The sequence below is a fragment of the Cydia amplana genome, chromosome 7 (assembly GCF_948474715.1).
Source record: "Cydia amplana chromosome 7, ilCydAmpl1.1, whole genome shotgun sequence".
Lineage (NCBI taxonomy): Eukaryota > Metazoa > Arthropoda > Insecta > Lepidoptera > Tortricidae > Cydia > Cydia amplana.
Genome location: NC_086075.1, coordinates 17,138,420 through 17,158,477, shown reverse-complemented (window position 1 = coordinate 17,158,477; position 20,058 = coordinate 17,138,420). Strand labels below are relative to the sequence as shown.

Below are 20,058 nucleotides of genomic sequence, written 5' to 3'. Positions count from 1 at the left end.
GGAGTATTGGGTCGGCAACGCGCATGTAACACCTCTGGAGTTGCAGGCGTCCATAGGCTACGGAGACTGCTTACCAGTAGGCGGGCCGTATGCTTGTTTGTCACTAACGTAGTATTAAAACGTTGACGTAGTAAGTAGTTCGGTTTTGCGAGTCATATACGTGCTCATCAGAGAAAATTGTAAGGGTCGCCGTTGTGGGATACGACATGGAGGACTATAATTATGTAGTATTTAAAAAAACATACCCGCAAGTATCAGATTACGCTGAAGTACTTTGGACGTTTCTATACATTTGCCATATTACAAGTCCGTGTTTTGTAAATTATTATTTATTAGATATGCTGCATTGCGCAATAGTTTTACGTAAATAAATGCATGTTTTATATTTATTGTCATCGAGGGTTACATCACTAGTGCAGATGCTCGTTTAGCTCGCACCTAGGCAACGTTGGAAAAGAAAGTCCTAAGGGCCTACCGCGAACCACGTTCGACGTGTTACCTCCCTGTCACACTTACGTACGAATTTACAAGTGCGACAGAGAGGCAACACGTCGAACGTGGTTCGCGGTAGGCGCTCTACGCGAGTCGCACGCGCAGCCTCCTCGGTCGCGGCGCTTTGACCCCGCCCGAATACTATTAGCTTACGATTCCATTCAACTTTTTCCATTGTGTTTTCTTATTTTACGTAAAATTTAATGCCAGTACGTAAACATATTCTACCGAGCCACTAATGTATAAACTTTTCGTCTGAAGGGCCAAATCTATAAAATAATTATCTTAACCGGTTTCACCTCAGCTTGGTCGATGTGGCGACCTGCCTGCGAAAGAAATTTATTTACGTGATGAGACTGATAAGTGGGTGTGGATATTTGTTTTCGAGGTTACCTTTAGTCCAGAGTCGAACGACGAACCAATCTTGCCTATTTATTTTATAATTCACGCACGGATTAACAAATTATACATAAACCTTCCTCTTGAATCACTCTATCTATTTAAAAAACGCATTAAAATCCGTTGCGTAGTTTTAAAGATCTAAGCATACATAGGGACAGAGAGACAGCGGGAAGCGACTTTGTTTTATACTATATAGTGATAAAGCTGACTGTCTTATTGCTATTGCTGTCTATAATTGGCGGCAGATAGCACAAGCGCTTTCTTAAATGTATAACTTAAAGAATAAGTACATATATCTAGTAATTGTCTAAAACATATGACATATTTTTCTTTAGAAATGCTTTTCCGGAAAATGATTTCGCTCGTCCATTGTTAAATTGTTTAAATATACTTAAATCACTGAAGCAAATAGCTACTAGGTTATTTCCGTAATATATTTTTAATGAGACTTATTGTACGAGTGCACAATGCTTATCGACAGTGGCAGTACCCACGCGAAAGTGCGTGGGTTTACACTTTTATATTTAATTAAATAGAAAAAGATTAATCATTTGCTTATGCTAGTTGCGCTGTTTTGTTAGTCGAATGATATACTCGTAAATCGGGGTTTTTTCCTACTCTTAACTAACTATGCTAAATGGAAACAAAAATTACGGAAACATGTGATGAGAACAAATTGTTATAGCTAATACATTTCGTTTTGGCAATTCAGCTTTAGTCATACTAATTTGGGAAGCTTCGGTCCATTAATTCAGTACAAGGTTCCATGGGAATAGTCACAATTCGTTACAAATGAGTTGAAAACATTACCGCTCACGTAATATGATTATAATATCCGCAAATAAAATATTAGGTAACATTCAAATTTCAGCGCTACTTCCACGCATCACGGTTGAAATTCAACTAACCAATGGGGACCAGTAGGGGTCCGAATTTTATTGTGTATGATTTTGCAGTCTGTCATATGGCCAAATCAACTTTCTATACCTAACTTTATGAAGTCAGTACCACCATTAAGAATCCTACCTAGGTAAGGTACTTGAAATATTGTCAAAGAGACATATGTAACTACTGTTTAGTACATGTTGATAATCTCTTTCTCTTCCTCTTCTTCAAATCCGTGGTCTCTGCCTACCCCTCCGGGAAATAGGCGTGATTATATGTATGTATGTATGATATCCTGTTATCTCTAGCAAATACTAACGTTGTACCTATAGTTTGCGTCGGGAACAACGATATCTTTGGGATAATTTAAACAATAAACTAAAATATATATTATACTCCATATCAGCTACCCTTCAGCCGGAAAAGCAAAGATAAAAAGGTGTTTCACAAAAGAGACTACGGCCATGTGACAAGCCACCAATCTAACACGTTTTGCTCGCCTCTTATAAATTAACAGAATAATAGTAAACTGTAAATTAACAGTCGGTTATCGTTATGGGTGCTAACTCATGCCCCATAACATTTGGCACGTAGTTAAACTAACAGTAACGGGTGAAATCTTTGGCTAACATTGCATAAAGATAACTCTTTGTAACGCTGCGCTGACGCCGCCGTCACGAAATCGGTCAATATTATGTAGCCTACGTATTTGAAGAATTTGACTTGGTATTTAGGGTTTCCGGTACGCTACGTTCATGTGGTTGCTAAGAGAAAAAAATATTTGTGTAAATATCATTTATCTGTTAATGTGTAGAAGAAATATTTTTCCTTAAGTTTGAAACTTTGTAAAGCCAAGACTAAAAACCAAACTGAATGTGCGTTTCAAAATAATAGAAATTAAACGTGTGACATATACTACAAAAGTAAAAATATATATAATTCTAATAACACTTATTCTTATCTTCGGGCTGTTATTTAGACGCAGCCGCACGCATGCGTAAACATTTTTGGCAATGCGGTTTTTTCCGGCTGGTCTCTTACCCTGAATCTTTCGTTTAATAAAGTGTTGAACTTTCATAACACTATAAATTAGTACCTACTAAGTAACGTACCATAGTAAATCACAGCTTATTGATCTCCGGATCATGCCAGTTGACATATGATTCAACGTTTACACAACGTTGTTTTGGGCGGGCGCGCGCGCGATCTCCCGCGCAGTGCAAGTCGACGCGCGACCGCGAGCACCAGTGAGCGTTCCGACATTTCCGACTCGTGCGCATATTGTAGTGCTGTTGTTCCACCAGTGAAGTGACCCGACACCATGAGATTAGTGAGTATCAGTGTGTGTTATTTTGAACTTACAATAGGTTAAGGTTAAACAATTGAATGTGATATGAAAATTGATGCCGTCATGAAATTCAGGAAGCTTTTAAATGAACGTACAATTATTGCTGAGGGATACTTTGAGGAAAATACGGAACCCTAAAAAGCTGCGAGAAAACCCATCAGTTATAGAATTATAAGGGCCTCAGAATTTTGATTTAGAACTGTAAGCTTTTGGAAAACAGTCAGCGCTCCTCGCACCTGTACACCAGAAAGAGCCGCATGCGGATTGCGGCGCGGATTTGCCGACCTCTTTACACATAATCAAAAATGCACGCATGTTATCGAGTTTTTTTTGTGATGCAATAGTTTCAAATTGGAACTAAAAAGAATTACATGATTTTTAGTTCCAAATCCTTCATCTTTCAACTTTCTATTTGTCAAGACCTTTTTCTCTAAGAAACTCGTGAACTAAGTAGGATGTATGTACGTTGAAATAAGTCAATAACAAATCTTCAAAAAGATGTTTATCGCACGCATTTTTACACTTGCATAAAAATTAAACTCCCCGGTGACCTACATTTGGCAAAAAGCTATGTCATATCTAATTATGTAAGTCAAAGGGAAAATCCAAAATCTGCAATATTCATGAATACTGCGCGTCGATAATGTATGGAGATAACAATTAGCCAACGGCAAAGTTATGTTAGTCCCTCAAGCATTTTTTGACGCTTTTATACTTCATGCACTTCAATACTGTCACCTCATCAAATCAATTGGAACATCTTTAATAAGTTTATCGAGGACGAAAGCTCCTCTTCATTAAACTAAAGTGATGGTAAATATCTATTAGTTCAATTAGTTAACTATTAATCTGCACTTCACATGATGGACCTTCCTTCCTAGACATATGAAGTTTGCATGTTATTACCGTATAATGATGTTACGCGATAGCAATTATGATTAGAACCATAACAATTGATCGTGATTCAGGATACATCATTAAAATCGTGTTAAAACTGTTTAACCGTGTCAAGATTTATAACCTCATTGTGTAAGTTACGTTTTTCATTTCATGCTATTCATTTAATCTTATCAAGTTTTACAAACGAATGTCTATAATCACCTTAACAGGGAGTTTTAACATTCTGTCATGATCGGGTTTTAAATTTAATTGTAATAATTAGTTACAAAAAGGTCAGATTAATCATTCCATGTTCTTTTGACATCGTTTACATTATACATTACATACCTATGATATTAAAAAAAAATCAGTGCAAAAAATCTCAATCTGTGTTAAATTTTGACTCCTTCTAACAAACAGAAATGTTAAAATGAGGGATAGAGACAAACGATTATCAACGGTTAGTTGGTTCGACGGACGGATTTAGTACATTTTTATTATACAGTTTGTATAGTCTCCCCTCCGTCCTCTTATTACGTAAGCCACTTAATATCCCACTTATCAAAATCGAATTATCTGGAAACATAATCCGTTGAACACTATTCGAGTAACGAATTTTCCCACGCATTTTCTTTCCTTACCAATTCATACTAATTGCTGGAGATTATCATTCTTACCTTTCTAGCGAATTGCCTATTGTAATTAACTTTTTAACCAGTTACTTGGCAGCTGCATGTACTAAGCAGAAATGGAATACCTCCCATAGACTCCGCATTATTACCGAAAACTCGCAGTCAATATCAATACGCAAGCGCTCTTGGGTTATGCATAGAAATTAGGTTTACGTGCCTCCTGAGGACAGACATACTTACTCGTACCCAATTAAGAGCTATAAAGGTAAATATCTTGAACCCGCAGAACATTCCTGTAGAATCTATTTATGCAGATAAATGGGTACTATAGGAATGGCAATTTTTTTAACCAGTTACATTCAATACCATCTTTCCACCATTTTCTACCTACCTTAATTTTAGTAATCGCTGTTTAATAATTTTGAATACCTATTTATATTCGTTTAGTAATCATGAACGTAACTAAAATAAACGATTACGCTTCTGTAGCAACATTACTATGGGTCTTGTTATCTTGTATGCTGCATCTAGTTAAGAGATATCTGTATGCAAGTTTCTTCGTGTTAACATGAAGGAAGATCTATATACATTAGGTATCTTTATGACATCGCACGAGTAGGTGTAATAGCGATTTAAATGAATAATAATCTTGTGGTTTATTTTAATTACTTACCCATAATTTAATCAGCCAGTAATATATTGTGTGTGTGTGTGTGTGTGTGTGTGTGTGTGTTTTTTATCTCTGCTTGTGTTGCTGTTTTCTTTTATCGAGGATAAGGTGCGCAAAAAATTATATTTGTATTGTTGTATATTCTAAGTTTGATCAGCGAAGACTGTATTTGATTACCAAAATAACTAATGTATTTGATTACCAAAATAACTAATGTCGAGCAAACATTTTTGATCAGCATGTTTTAAAAAAACTAAGACTTAATTCAGATGGCTTGCTAAATATTTGGGTCAAAAACGTCCAGAAAAACTGGCACCTTTTCTGTAGACATTACAAAAATTGTTTTTGGAACATCTTTGATCAATTTAATCTAATTAAATCAGTCTATGAGAAAAAAAAATCAGCAGAATCCTCCTTTATTTTTCGCTCTTGTGCATACAACCGTACTAAGACTACGATCTGTAACATCGCTGAATTTGAGGCATTGTAAATAGTTTATCTTTGTGTATATACATGCAAAATTTAAATAAAAAAAAACTATCAACTAAGTAGCTACCAACTATCAACATTATTGAATAATTATGCGATAAAAATCACGACCTTAAATTTTCAAAAACATACCTCCTTGCATTACATAATAGATCAAGGGTGGAATCCGTGTTAATGTGTTGTCTTCAGACACAATAAAATAATCAATGCACTTTCCCCCGGTGATGCAATCATGTGCTCACGCTCCGATCTGCCCGTTTACACGAGTCGGAAGATGGCTAAGGATTCTCCCAGAATACTGATGTTATGACTACAAAAGGCTTTAAACAACCGGCTTATAAATATTTACTTCCCTTTTTCAACCGACTGTGGCAAAGCCAAAAGTACATTTTCTCTACTATGTATGCTGACAGTGCAGCAGGTTGGATTTCTAATGGGTATTCTTATACAAAATTAAGTAATATTTTAAACGAAAATGTATAAACGCAGCATTTTCTACAAACCTAAATATATAGCGACTAAGGAGACGTGGGGGCCGATTTTTGAATTTCGACCGCTCGATTTCGTGTATTTCGTTAAGTAATATCTCCATTATTAGGCATATAAATTCTACTAATAAAATTGAAAACGAGTGGTCAGTACCACTCGATTCCAAATTTCTATCACTCGTTTTTCAAAACTTAGCATTTCGCCGTTTTCCACCGATTATCGAGTGACGAAATCGAGTGATCGAAATTCAAAAATCGGGCCCCTGTTTACTGACTAAATTATGGTAGAAAAGTTCAGAACAGTAATTTTAAGAACAGAATACAACTAAGTATACTAGAGGTACTAAACTAAAATATTTCCAAACTAGATTTATGTTGAATCTGCAGCCGATAAAAGCTTCATAACTCCATAAGTTCCGCGAAGCACGCCACGGGTCACGGGTTCACAGGCTTTACGTTATAAATATTACCAGCTTTTACCAGCATGCCTTAACGGAACATAAATCGATAAGATTCACTAGACCGCACGCCGTCACTTATCTATTGATTGTTGAAGTAGAAAATTTGGCGATATTTAAAAAAAATTACTGCGCATCGATCTAACACTGTGCATATTTTCGGCGATAAAGCGACAGTAGATCCAAAAAGCGGCCAAGTGCGAGTCGGACTCGCCCATGAAGGGTTCCGTATTTAGGCGATTTATAACGTATTAAAAAAAAACTACTTACTAGATCTCGCTCAAACCAATTTTCGGTGCAAGTTTACATGGTAATGTACATCATATATTTTTTTTAGTTTTATCATTCTCTTATTTTAGAAGTTACAGGGGGGGGGGACACACATTTTACCACTTTGGAAGTGTCTCTCGCGCAAACTATTCAGTTTAGAAAAAAATGATATTAGAAACCTCAATATCATTTTTGAAGACCTATCCATAGATACCCCACACGTATGGGTTTGATGAAAAAAAAAATTTTGAGTTTCAGTTCGAAGTATGGGGAACCCCAAAAATGTATTGTTTTTTTTCTATTTTTGTGTGAAAATCTTAATGCGGTTCACAGAATACATCTACTTACCAAGTTTCAACAGTATAGTTCTTATAGTTTCGGAGAAAAGTGGCTGTGACATACGGACGGACAGACAGACGGACAGACGGACAGACAGACAGACAGACAGACATGACGAATCTATAAGGGTTCCGTTTTTTGCCATTTGGCTACGGAACCCTAAAAACCGTTATTTTATACGTGACCAAATTTTTTGATACCCTCTTCTGATAAAGGTATACGCCGATATTAAGCATGATGTCATTGATAATGTAGTTTTAAGTAGTTTAAATCCAACGGTATATTCTGTAGATTTTTGTAGTTAAGGTAGCTGCAATGGCACATGCGTCACGTCGCCGACTAAAGTTGAGCTACTGGTGGTATGACCAATAGCTCAACTTTTGTCGGCTTTAGTAGATAAAAGTAATCAAAGCTTGATGCATCAACACCTCAAAAGTCATCAGTCTGTCTTGTTTTCGAATCGAAGTTATTTTAGATTTCTTGAATAAGCGGTTGTTACATTAAATTATTTTTATACCTATTGGTTACTAGGTATATTGCTATTTGTTTGAAAGTTTTAAAATGAGTTAGTGGTGTCGTTAGACAAGCGATGGCACATATATATTTCTAAATTGATAGCTACGATCCTCTATAACCGAACGTTTCTGATTTCAGTATCACGTCGTTGTATTTCCACTTCTTGCAATTGTTTAATTGTGTCATAACTCTATACAAATATGCGTTCCGATTACAAACTCGTAAAAAATATGTAAAAAGCAAACAGTGTCGCCAAGTTACGAAACTAATGCAAAACATGTATGCGTATAGCAGGGACATATCGCATCGCATTATATAATGTAACTCTCTATCTAATGACTACTCTGTGACCTATGATCTGAACTTAGGCATCTGAGTTGTTGAAAAACTACTTCTTGTTTCCTTTCTCGACGGAATGAAAAGATATATTTTCATTGAAGTGTCTTTGTGGCGCCTATTGGATAATACCTAGAGAACATTAAGTCACTATTGTAGTTTTTGTAAAGATAAACTGTAGGTAATTAAAAAAAGTGAGAATATATTAGTTAGGTACTGATCGTTTATGAACCTAGCATGCAATTTCCTCCACCACCACCTTATAAATATTGAAATACTTTAATAGCTGTTGATATAACACGTTACCGGAATCAGAAAATCGTCATCATCATTCACAAAGTCATCGTCGACTTAAAAGTCACCAATTAACGTAAAAAATACAAACACTCAAACACCATAAGCGCCGAGTGAAGGATGACGCCATGACATAATAATAAATTCCTCGATTCGTGTAAGTAGGATGAAAGTAAAAGCGCATCGCACGTCGATCACGATGACACATTTTTGGTCTTTTATCTCGATGCGTTGCCGATTTTACGAGAATTGCTCAATCGATACACCTGTATGCTTTTACCTATGCTAAACAATAGTCAAAACATAATAGGCAGGATTCGGTATGACCTAACCAAAGTAAAATAGTGCTAAACTATAATTCACGGCCTTACAAAAGTTACAAACAATTTTTTGCACAAAATAATTTGAATCAGCTAATGTGTTTTTTTTTATTGACCATCTAGATTTTAGATCAGAACGGATACCTAAATCGAGTATTGTTAGGTAACCTAGAGCAAATGAGCCTTGACGCTAACTAATGTGCTTAATGTGTTCTCACACGAACAATAGTATAAGTACATACATAAATATAGTTAAAATTCTTAACGTCCATTTATTTGAATTACACATCTGATTTGTTTCTGTTAGTACCTAATGTTATATTCATATTAAAGTACCTAAATAATAACTTTCATAATTTCATTGTTTTATGTACCCTGAAGAGTACAATATTTGTTTACATACCTTTATACATATACTTTCTTATGAATGAAAAATGTAATAGTCTTGTTCATCTCCTGTCGGATCGTGATTTTTATAAATCTGTTATTTATTTCATATTGACATAATACCACTAATGTCATATCAATATCAAATAAAATACAGATTTAAGAAGTCTTAATGCCGCTACTGACAGCACTTTGCACCTCGTGCAATGATGGATGGATGGACACACAACACATATCGGAGAACTTATGTGCACACGTTTTTGTGTAGTGTCATAATCACTGTACCCGTGAATGAATTGTCAGAATTATCTTTCACTGCCTAGCATGAATGAATCAATTCATGGTTCCGAAATATTATTTAGTACATAAAGACAAATGTGGAGACTGCAATAAACGAATGCATGTAGTCGTAAACAATGCAATGAGACTGCATTAAACCACTCAAATAATCCTAAAATTGCAACCGGATTGGAATTGAGTAATGTATCAAATCTGAACAATATCCTTCCTAATCGTGAATCAAAATAGAGGTAGGTAGATAAATAGTTGCACGAATTTCAACCTTGGTTTTGTGAATAATGTCGTACGATATCTATCTTACATTATACCTATTATAGTCACTCTCACTACCATAAACCTAAATATTAAACATTCCGAATCAACTAATAAAAAAAACCATAATTAATATACTTAAAGTAATATCACGTTTAATTGTTGATGTTGTGTGTTGACGATTCTTATTGGGAGATATTATTTTATACCTACTCTTATTAACGACTGTTCCAATTGGAAATTAATTGACTTTTATTCATTGTTTTTATTTTTTCTGTTCTTGTATTCTCGTAAGTTCTGACATTGTAAATTTATATTTTGGATTTGTAAGTATTTACCTACTTACTCTTATTTTAATTGTTTGACAATCCTTATTGGAGCTATAATTTTATTTCATTAGTATTGTTATTATTTTCATTTTTATTTTTTATTTTTATTTTGACGATCATGATAGAAATTCTTATATTTTTGACATCAATGCAAACTTATTATGTAATTGTCTTTCATGAAATAAATCATCTATCTATCTATCTAATTATCAAAAATGTAAAATTATAAAGTAATATGATTACTTAAAAAATACAAAACAAAATATAATTTAATGAAATAATTTGATTTGTTTCCAAAGTTGTAATCCCAATCATTTTATAAATAAGTAGAACCAAAAATATAAATACATACTACACAATTCTCGTACACATAGGTATACTGATGCATATACCTACTCAGAATCTTTAAGATCTCTAAAAAGTTCGATGAGCTCTTAAGTAACATTCGGACACCTTAAAAAGTCCAACTATACAATATTTTATTTGCCAAAGATGCGGCTAGTATCATTTAATGAGTGTTGTCGCGCCGTGGGACAGTGAAAGCCTAGCATTTTCGGATAGAAGATTCCCACGATCGCAGACGCAGATTATTTGACATTTCTTTTGTTCCCTGTGGTTATCGCTAATCTAGACAGATGTTCATAATTAAATAAAAATTATACGCTTTTTGGTTAATTATAACCTTTTGTGAACTTGATTATCTAATAGGTAGGTAGGTACTATCTTTCAATGATATCATCACAGCTTCTGCCTGCGACATCCTCTGCGTGGTATGATGATGTTTATGATGATTGATAAAGACCCTATATACTTCCTCGGACTTCAAACTATCTCCATACCAAATTTCGTCTGAATTGGTTCAGCGGTTTAAGCTCGAAGAGGTGAGTAACAGGCAGACAGAATTACTTGGCATTTATAATATTTTAATAGTGATTTATAGGCTGACACACGGTGTTCATCACACGCATTCAACAATACTTATCAGACTTATCAGAATTCTATACATGTAAAGTAACGCCGTATAAGTACGCACATGGTAGATCAGGCTTCAGAGCTTATTAAAGTAGAGTAAATCCGCGTGTCAGGTCACGTGAGTGTCGCCAGTGTCACTTAAATTATTTTCAGGTATGTAGGTAATATCGGTCTAGCGCAACTAATACTATAATCGCCTTCGTTGCTCATCATGGGTTGCTCATAAACACGTAGGTAGAATATCGAACTTTGAAATCACATAATTAATATTCTTGTCATACTTCTTCAATGATTCAATATTACAAATTGCCCGATACACCGTGGAGCGTGGTGTGCTTTACGCATTCTCCGCCTCCAAGCGACTTATCTCTTCATTTGCCTGAAGCTTTCGGCACGAGATTTATAGAGGGCAAATAAGGTTATGCGATGATTATGTAAGTCCATCCATCTTGCCAGACAATGGGCAGAATACCGTAATGACAGTCACTTCAAACGATTATATTTTTCAATCAATTTGTACAAGAACGCTGAGTGCGTTAAGTATGAGTACACATTGTTGTTCTATAATGCGGGTCACAGTAATATGATTTAAATTCAGATATACTTAACACCCTTTGGATAGAATCATGAAAGTGTGGGAATAAGGTCTTGATCTTGATAGACTTACAACGGAGATTTAGTAATAATTTATAAGTAAATTATAATTGCATTAAATGGCAACGATAATATGTATATATGTTGCATGAAACTAGATGCCCAAAATAAATACGCGTTGACTCTGAAACGTCAACTCAACCTCCTTTTGTTTTTTTGTTAGTTTAAACTAGCACAAACTAGTTAAATAACAAATAAATACAAGACCAAATAGCTAACATGCTATTCACATTCATCTTTAATGCATGTGCCACATTGACAATACCCGGACAAGCATGAGTAATGTAGAACATTAGGTACTCCGCCCGTGATGGTATCCGCCATATATCTCCAACCAACGCCAACGTGACAGCTAGAATTGCCCGTAAGGATCATTTTCGCAATTCGTTAGGTATCGATTAAAATCCTATCCTTTTTAAATGTGCGTCTCCAAAAAATGCGTGAGAAAAAGAAATTTATAATGGCTTGTAACATCATTTAGAGACGCCCACACATCGTTGTAGAGATAAATATTGTGATTATGAGTATCTATTCTCTACCCACCCAATAATAGGTACCTATTACCTATGTTTGTTTTACGAAAACTTCTTGGTGTAGAACAGGGAGCAGAACAAAAAGCCGCGAATATTGTAATACAATTTTTGTGGTGATAAATAGTAACTTTTAAACACTGACGCAACAATAGTACTTTGGAATTTTGACTAGGTATACAATTTTGCATCCCCGCCGGTTATAAGTTCTGAGACATGTTCCAATCCAAGAATGTAGAGATGTTTTTCTAAAATGAGGGAATTGACCTCTAGTGTAACTATTTCGCCTTTTACAAAATACGTACCTATTGAAGAAATTTTAATCACTATGTATATTCAACCGCCAACCCGGTACAAGGTACATTTCTAATTTCTGGGCGTGGTAGATGTCTATTCTTGCATTTCAAGTACCTGCATTGATATCATTATAATGAGCCTTTGTCAGATTGATTAAGTGTGAACCATGTGACATAAGAATTAGTGCCTGTACTTAAAGACAATAAGCCATTAACACATCATATCGTCCAACGATCGTGCAGCTATTATTACGAGTTGGACAATACTTCTTTAGACAAGCTATCAAAATGTACAATTGCTGTACAGGTTGATTACATCAAATTAATATGTTGAATTGAATTAACGTTGGTGCACAATGTTACAATAAACCATAATTAAACATTGCTTACATTGTGATATTACATCGTTATTGTATCATATTGCATGACAACAAATATGATCAACTCATACTTGAAGATCATTAATCATTTATACGACCTATTTATTTTGAATCGAATTATATACACTATTATTAAATGATTAACTAATCTTATTCAGTAATCTATCAGCAATAATATGTATATCTGACCAGAAAATTTCGTTAAAACTATTCCTTTGTGTTTTTTATTTTATTAAATACCTACTTAAGGACAGTTAAAAAACTGGTTGTCAAATTAAACTACCTACCTATACAAATATATATTAGGTACATATTACTTTATAAGATATTTTTTTACGATATCACAAGATGCGACTTCTCTCAATATTAAAAAGTCATAGCGTATCACACGCGGAAGTAAGTTCCGGGGTATTAATAAAACATTATCTTCAGCCAATTCTCGTTACGTGTGCTCATCCATAACTAAACTTCCATAAGCCTTAATGATTGACTCATTAAATATGATTACGCACAAATAAAGTTCATAAGGTGTCAGTATTGTATTCGACATAATATAGTATCTTTAAATCTGAACTAATTAGGTCGTTAGGCTGATGAAACAAGAAGAAGGAAATTGTTAATTAGTTTATACAATTGTGCAGCCACAGTGGTCGCAAGTTCAATACGATGCGTAAAATTACAATTCGGTTTTATCTGAGTTTTTCTCTTATTTAAATCACTGGGTCATTTATTAAGTAATATTTAGTTTTGGGACTTCACGTAAGTATAGAGTCTGTGCGGAAATAGAAGAGTCGTAGAATGTATTGGATCCCATTCATTTCACGACTCTTCTCTTTCCGCACAGACTTAGGAGATTTTGCAATATACCTAGGTAAAGTTCTGGTTTCCTAGGATAGCGGTGCCGTCATATAGCGGCCGTCTCCATACTAAATAATACGGCTAAATATGGATGTCGTAGTATTTGTATGGAGACGGCCGCTATATGATGGCACCGATTTCGGAGGAACGAGATTACGAGATGTCACTAATTGGCACGTGATGGCGTCATTTACAATAACAAATAATGAGATTAACAGTCCCTATTATTTACACGTCTCTACATGCAGAAAGAACATTGAGCTTATCTAGGACAAGCAACAATGCCTGCTCAACTAGATCACCTGTCGCAAGTCATGGGATATCTGTTGCTTATAAGCTGACATTAATTATAATACAATTGCAGCGCAGCTTAAATTATGAGAATTAAACGCAAGTGAATCTCACGCACGACAAAAATGCATTAAATATAATGATCGCCGCCGGTAAAGTTATTGTAACCACTAAACATTCTGCCTTTTTTAATTTGATTTGATATTTGCGGTGTATTTTATAAATGCTGATGGGTTTTTTTTAGCTTGTATGTGAATTCCATGTAGACGTGTAAAAGTGCCCTTGTGGCATATTTGCTGAATAAATGTTGATGTTTGATGTTTAAGTGAATTATGGTTTATTCTTTGCACTTGTTTTTAAATAACGTAAATTGAGAATTGCATTGGAATATCGCTCGCAGACGTAATCTGCATGTTTAAAAATTGATTTAGCAAATAATATGTAAATAAATAAAGTAATTAGACAGCATACGTACAGTCAGCTGCAGAGAAAAGGCTACATAGAAGTTTGTACGCAGGGGTGGTACCTTTTCTCTGCAGCTGACTGTACATTTAAGCGCAAGCCAATCATAAACTAACTAGACTAGAATCCTAACTAGAAAATACAATAGATTTTTATATTTTCAGCACACTAATCATTTACTGCTTGAATAACTGAAAAATAATCTTATCTTATCTTATACCTTTAAACGAGCAATTCTTGTTTATTTATTTATTTATTTATTTATATATTTCGGGGATCTCGGAAACGGCTCTAACGATTTCGATGAAATTTGCTATATGGGGATTTTCGGGGGCAAAAAATCGATCTAGTCTTATCTCCGGGAAAACGCTAATTTTTGAGTTTTTACATGTTTTCCGAGCAAAGCTCGGTCTCCCAGATATTAACATAAACTATCTAAATCAGCGGTTCTCAATCTTTTTTTTTTACGGAACCCTTTTGGAAAGCGAAATACTTGATGGAACCCTACAGTACGGTGGCGGCATAGTAAAATTTTTCGAGGCGACTAAAGCATAGTGTTCTAAATTCTTGCGGAACCCCTGCAGGGGTGTCGCGGAACCCTAGGGTTCCGCGGAACACACTTAGAGTATGGCTGATCTAAATAAACTAAAATTAACGTAGGTATTTAAAAATATGTCTTTATTTTTGTTTAGTACCTTCTATTACTAAGAAAACGTTTAAGGCTCTTAACGATATTTATAAGATGTCATGACATTTCTTCAACCAAAAACGTCACTTTTGACACTGACAAATCGGTATCGTAACGCTGTGACAACGCATTATTCGAATAAGGCCGTGAGTATGCTTCGTCATATGGTATGTATCTACTACGTTTACTCTTACTATAGCTTTCAAGCAATCATCATATTATTTTAAGTGGAGACGGAAATTGAAGAGTAGACCTACCGAGATCCGCACTAGGAGACCCCTTATTATAGAGGTCAACGAAGTTCACTAGAGCCTTTCTAGTTATGACTTCTGTGTTCTATGTTAAACTATTTTCAAGGAACTACGGTGTTTAAAAATTAACCATACTTATAAAAAAAAAGTATATGAATGCTTATAAAGATTTCTCAGTGATCTGCGATAGTTGGTCAATCTATGCGTCTTTTTCATAGACACCGCCAATGTTTTAAATCGTGTTAATCTTGTTAATGCAACGCTATTCAACGCGGTGGTTTCTAATTTAACATGAACAGACATTGTTACATTTTTAGGGTTCCGTACCTCAAAAGGAAAAACCTAACCCTTATAAGATCACTCCTACGTCTGTCTGTCCGTCTTATTGACCCCCCCCCCCCCCAACCCTTTTTCTCTGAAACTAGTGGGTCTACAATTTTGAAAAAAATACACAATATAGTTCTTTATCCATAGATGACAGGAAAACCTATTAAAAATGTGTAGTCAAGCGTGAGTCGGACTTAATGTACAGAACCCTTGGAACGCCAGTCCGACTCGCACTTGGCCGATTTTTTTCTTTCGTCCGCAGTGTGATCCTGTTCTACAATAAAATAAATAACAGGGGACATCTTACACAGATCAACCTAGCCCCAAACTAAGCAAAGCTTGTACTATGGGTGCTAGGCGACGATATACATACTTATATGGATAAATACATACTTATATACATAGAAAACACCCATGACTCAGGAACAAATATCTGTGCTCATCACACAAATAAATGCCCTTACCGCATTATAAAAGACATATTTATCACGCAACACAAGCCCTAGGTTATAAACTTAAGCTCTTTACAAACACAAACAGACAGGCTTTTAACTAAAACAACAACACAATAGCTTGCATGGCTTGTCGATTTATCACACCACACGATTTGTCTTTTGTTTCAAAGATTATATCATCGCAAGACTGGTTTACATGTGCTAATCGATTCGCAATCAAGGAAGAAACTAATTATGAGCAGATGAGAACGATCGAAGAATAACTAGGGACTTTTTACAACAATGTTTCTAATGACTTTGACATGACCAAGGGCCACATAGTAGTTTATACGAAGTTGACGTGGGCCGCACTTTGTTAATATTTATGACTTTATCAGACATTCTCGTTTTGCCTATATTACATACAAAATAGCCAGGGAGGCTCGCGGGCCGCAAGTGACAGGTTCACGGGCCCCATGCGCTAAGATAATGGTTTAACTTAGTTTAGACACTCGCGCGACATTTTTCGGTGAGTTTTCATTTTCAACTACCTATGTGTACTAGAGTAATAAAGCGCGCCACCCGTGTAGGTATGAGTTTAACTGCAAAATTTGACATTTGACAAGTACTAATTACATTGACAGCTGAAAATATCTAATAAGAAGAATTAACAATAACACCTAAATAATAATTACACACAAGCAGGTAAGGAGAAAAGCATGGCACCTACGAATACAAATCAACTAAATTACGATGTCCACATAAATCGTAGAGTTAATGCGCTTCCTCGGCTGCACGAGTCCCGACAATGGAAAGAAAAGTCAATTTGAGCAAATCTGCACGTTGTGATGACGTAGACTTTCTCCGAAGACGTGAGTGCACTGACAGACATAGGACATGAGTACTTTTCTATATTGGAGTTTAACGCATTTATTATGGCCCCGAGCGCATGCGCGATAATGATACAAATCATCTGACATTATAAGTTAAGGCCTGGTCCCGGTCACTAAGTTTTCGTGTAGGCAGAATTTTTAATAGGACGAAATATTATTTGAGTCCGACTAAGCACCGACGCTGCAGTGATTAAGTGTGGAAGTGCGAATATGACGTTTATGGTGTCGCTTCCACACTGGCATTGCAGCTGTGCAGAGTTAGCTTAGTCCTACTCATGAGCACAAAACGTCAAAAAAAATAACAAAATATACGGATACCTACTGTTTGTCCTTTGCACTTACGTACGAGTATCTATAAAAATGTTGATTTACTGGTTTTCTAATTATACAACAGATGGCAAAAATACTGCATTCGAAGCACGGAAATGAAAATGGAAGTCAGTGCGCACAGCGCCTAACAATCCTACGATACAGATCGTGACAGCTTTTAACGCTCGCACGGTGTATTGTATTGAGCTATCGGTAATTTAGATAATGTTTCTCACTCGGATTAGTACATATGAGGTTGAGAGGAGCATTCATTCATTTTCACTTTAATGATAGGTGATGAGATGTCTGATTTTGGCCAAAATACTGAATGAGTTCTAATAACCTAAAACATATATATATATATATACATATATGCCTTTATTTTGTTAGCGAATCGCCTTTGTCAAGTGAAACATTATTCTCTTGGTTTAAGTCTAGTATTCTAGATCCTCTGGAACCTAAATATGGATGTATTATTATGTCTTTGACGGCCGAGCTGTGGTTAGGCAGACGTACCGAAACGAATAATGCAAGAAAATTGTGACTAATTATGTCATGACCATTTATAACTATTTCTAATTCACGATCACCATACTAAGAACTCCTTGCGGCAAATAAATAAACTAAATGTCGTAGGTCAATTTAAATTCCACGGTTTGATTAAAAATTAGTTGCATAATCTAGAAGGAAAGATTCAGATTCAAAAAGCCGTATTCAGATTCAAAAAGCCAATATGATACCCATTTCAGTTTCAGTTCGGCTTACTCCCACACATGTGGCTTCGTTCTAGAGCCTGTGAGTGCCATATCAATACAATCTCAATATAATTTTGATGGTTCAAATGCACATACGAGAAAGATGACCGAGTCTGTGTTATTCAACCGAAGGAAAGTAGCCATCAATAATTCATAGTTCACACGAGAACGCTGCACCGAGGAATTAACAATATTCACATTAATATGCAAAGATTGGCCTCGACAGATCGAATGACCAGACATCAAAACTAATGAACGAGTTTGTGGATCGAATTAGTCTGAATAGTGTATTTTAAATAACGACGCAACATTGGCGTTTGCAAAATTTTTGCGACACAATGACACAACCTTAAACAATCCGAACGTTCAAATCAAATATTGTTTACCAACATAAAGATACTTAAAGTACAAACTTGAAGCTACCTGATACCTCCGAAATAAAACCAATTACAATTTTTTTACCAATTAGACTTTAAAAGCTTGATAAATTTAAATCCTTGGACTGGGAACGATGAAAATCTGACAAATAAAACTAGAAGTTATCTTTTATGCTTGGTGGAATTCAATAAAATATGGAATATCGCTATTATGCTTTATATCACCAGTGCATCAGTTGCACGTACACGTGGTTAGTGAATGCATTTTACCCGTAAGCATATCGGAACAGTGCATCGTGGGCAAATAAACTCAAAGGGAGAGCGGCAACTGCCCTCACGAACTGTGAACCGAAAGGAGCTACAGGGCGATCTGATTCCGTAGTTTATTGCAACTATTACAAGCTTGTATTTAGTTTTACTTGCCTGTTGTATATTTGTTTGTATATATGACTGTATTTAATGAAATCTTGGAAGTTTATTTGACCAAACTTTTTCGTGCTTAATTTAGATTATAATGTAATATCAGGTATTATTATATTAAAATAACTTTAGGGCGGGTAGAGCCAGACAACTATCGCAACTTAAATAAATTATTTTGCTATTAAAGGTCTTAAAAATAATACTGTTTCAAAATACGTTGCTGTCGATTATGTTTTCTCTACGAAGTTAACCTAATCTTTCTACCAATATTTCTATTTCATTTTTTAAGCCACTGTAAGCAAAAATGTCAACAATTTTTAACAAAACTGAGTTTATAATAACAGCTTTCATTTGTCACCATACGACCTTTGACTTTTGAATGACGACATCTAATGGATACGGTGAAAATTCAAAAACAATTTTTTGTAATTAAACAAATTTAACCGATAGATAGAAGTTTTGGTGAAACTTTCACTTGGATTTCATAAAGTTAACACGTAAAGTGATGTATCTAACTTTGATAATTGGTACAATTACATGAGAATATATGACTGTTAAATTTACGTGTCTCTACGGAAGAATTCGACTTGCTTTAATGATAGTTGATCATATGGCCACGTTTTTGACAGGTAGCGATAACATTAGTCCGAGTACAGTCAGCGTCATATAGTAGGTAACACCCAAAGCATTCAAATAGTTCGTTACACCATACATATTATATGGTGTACCGAACAATTTGAATACTTTGGATGCTACCTACTATATGACGCTGACTGTACCAAGCTTTGTCAAGACCACATTAAAAAAAAAGTGGAGGTATGACAAACCAGTTTTTAGCCTTTTCTCCCGAAACTAGCGCCTTAATTTCGTTGAAACGTAAGAATATGTATGATATAAGTATCCCAAGGTGTCAAAAACAGCGCGGAATTGCGCCCCTGCAGCAGTACAGTTGACACGGCTTGTGCTCCGGCTAAACAGACGTCTGGGCATTTGTTCCACGAAGATTGCCGTATAAATAAAGGAGAAACTACGAAAACGTAGGTATCCTCCAAATTAGTAAGTGTTACATGCTATT

At 35.3% G+C, this 20,058-nt stretch overlaps 1 protein-coding gene across 1 annotated transcript in view; it reads left to right on the top strand.

Moving 5' to 3' along the window:
- Nucleotides 1-2,982: 2,982 nt before the first annotated feature.
- LOC134649554 (transcription factor SPT20 homolog) overlaps nt 2,983-20,058 on the top strand; it is a 33,122-nt gene continuing 16,046 nt past the window's right edge. The window contains exon 1 of the mRNA XM_063504326.1: nt 2,983-3,109. Within this exon, the coding sequence (XP_063360396.1) occupies nt 3,101-3,109 (9 nt within the window). The 5' untranslated portion in view covers nt 2,983-3,100. The remainder of the gene's footprint in view (nt 3,110-20,058) is intronic.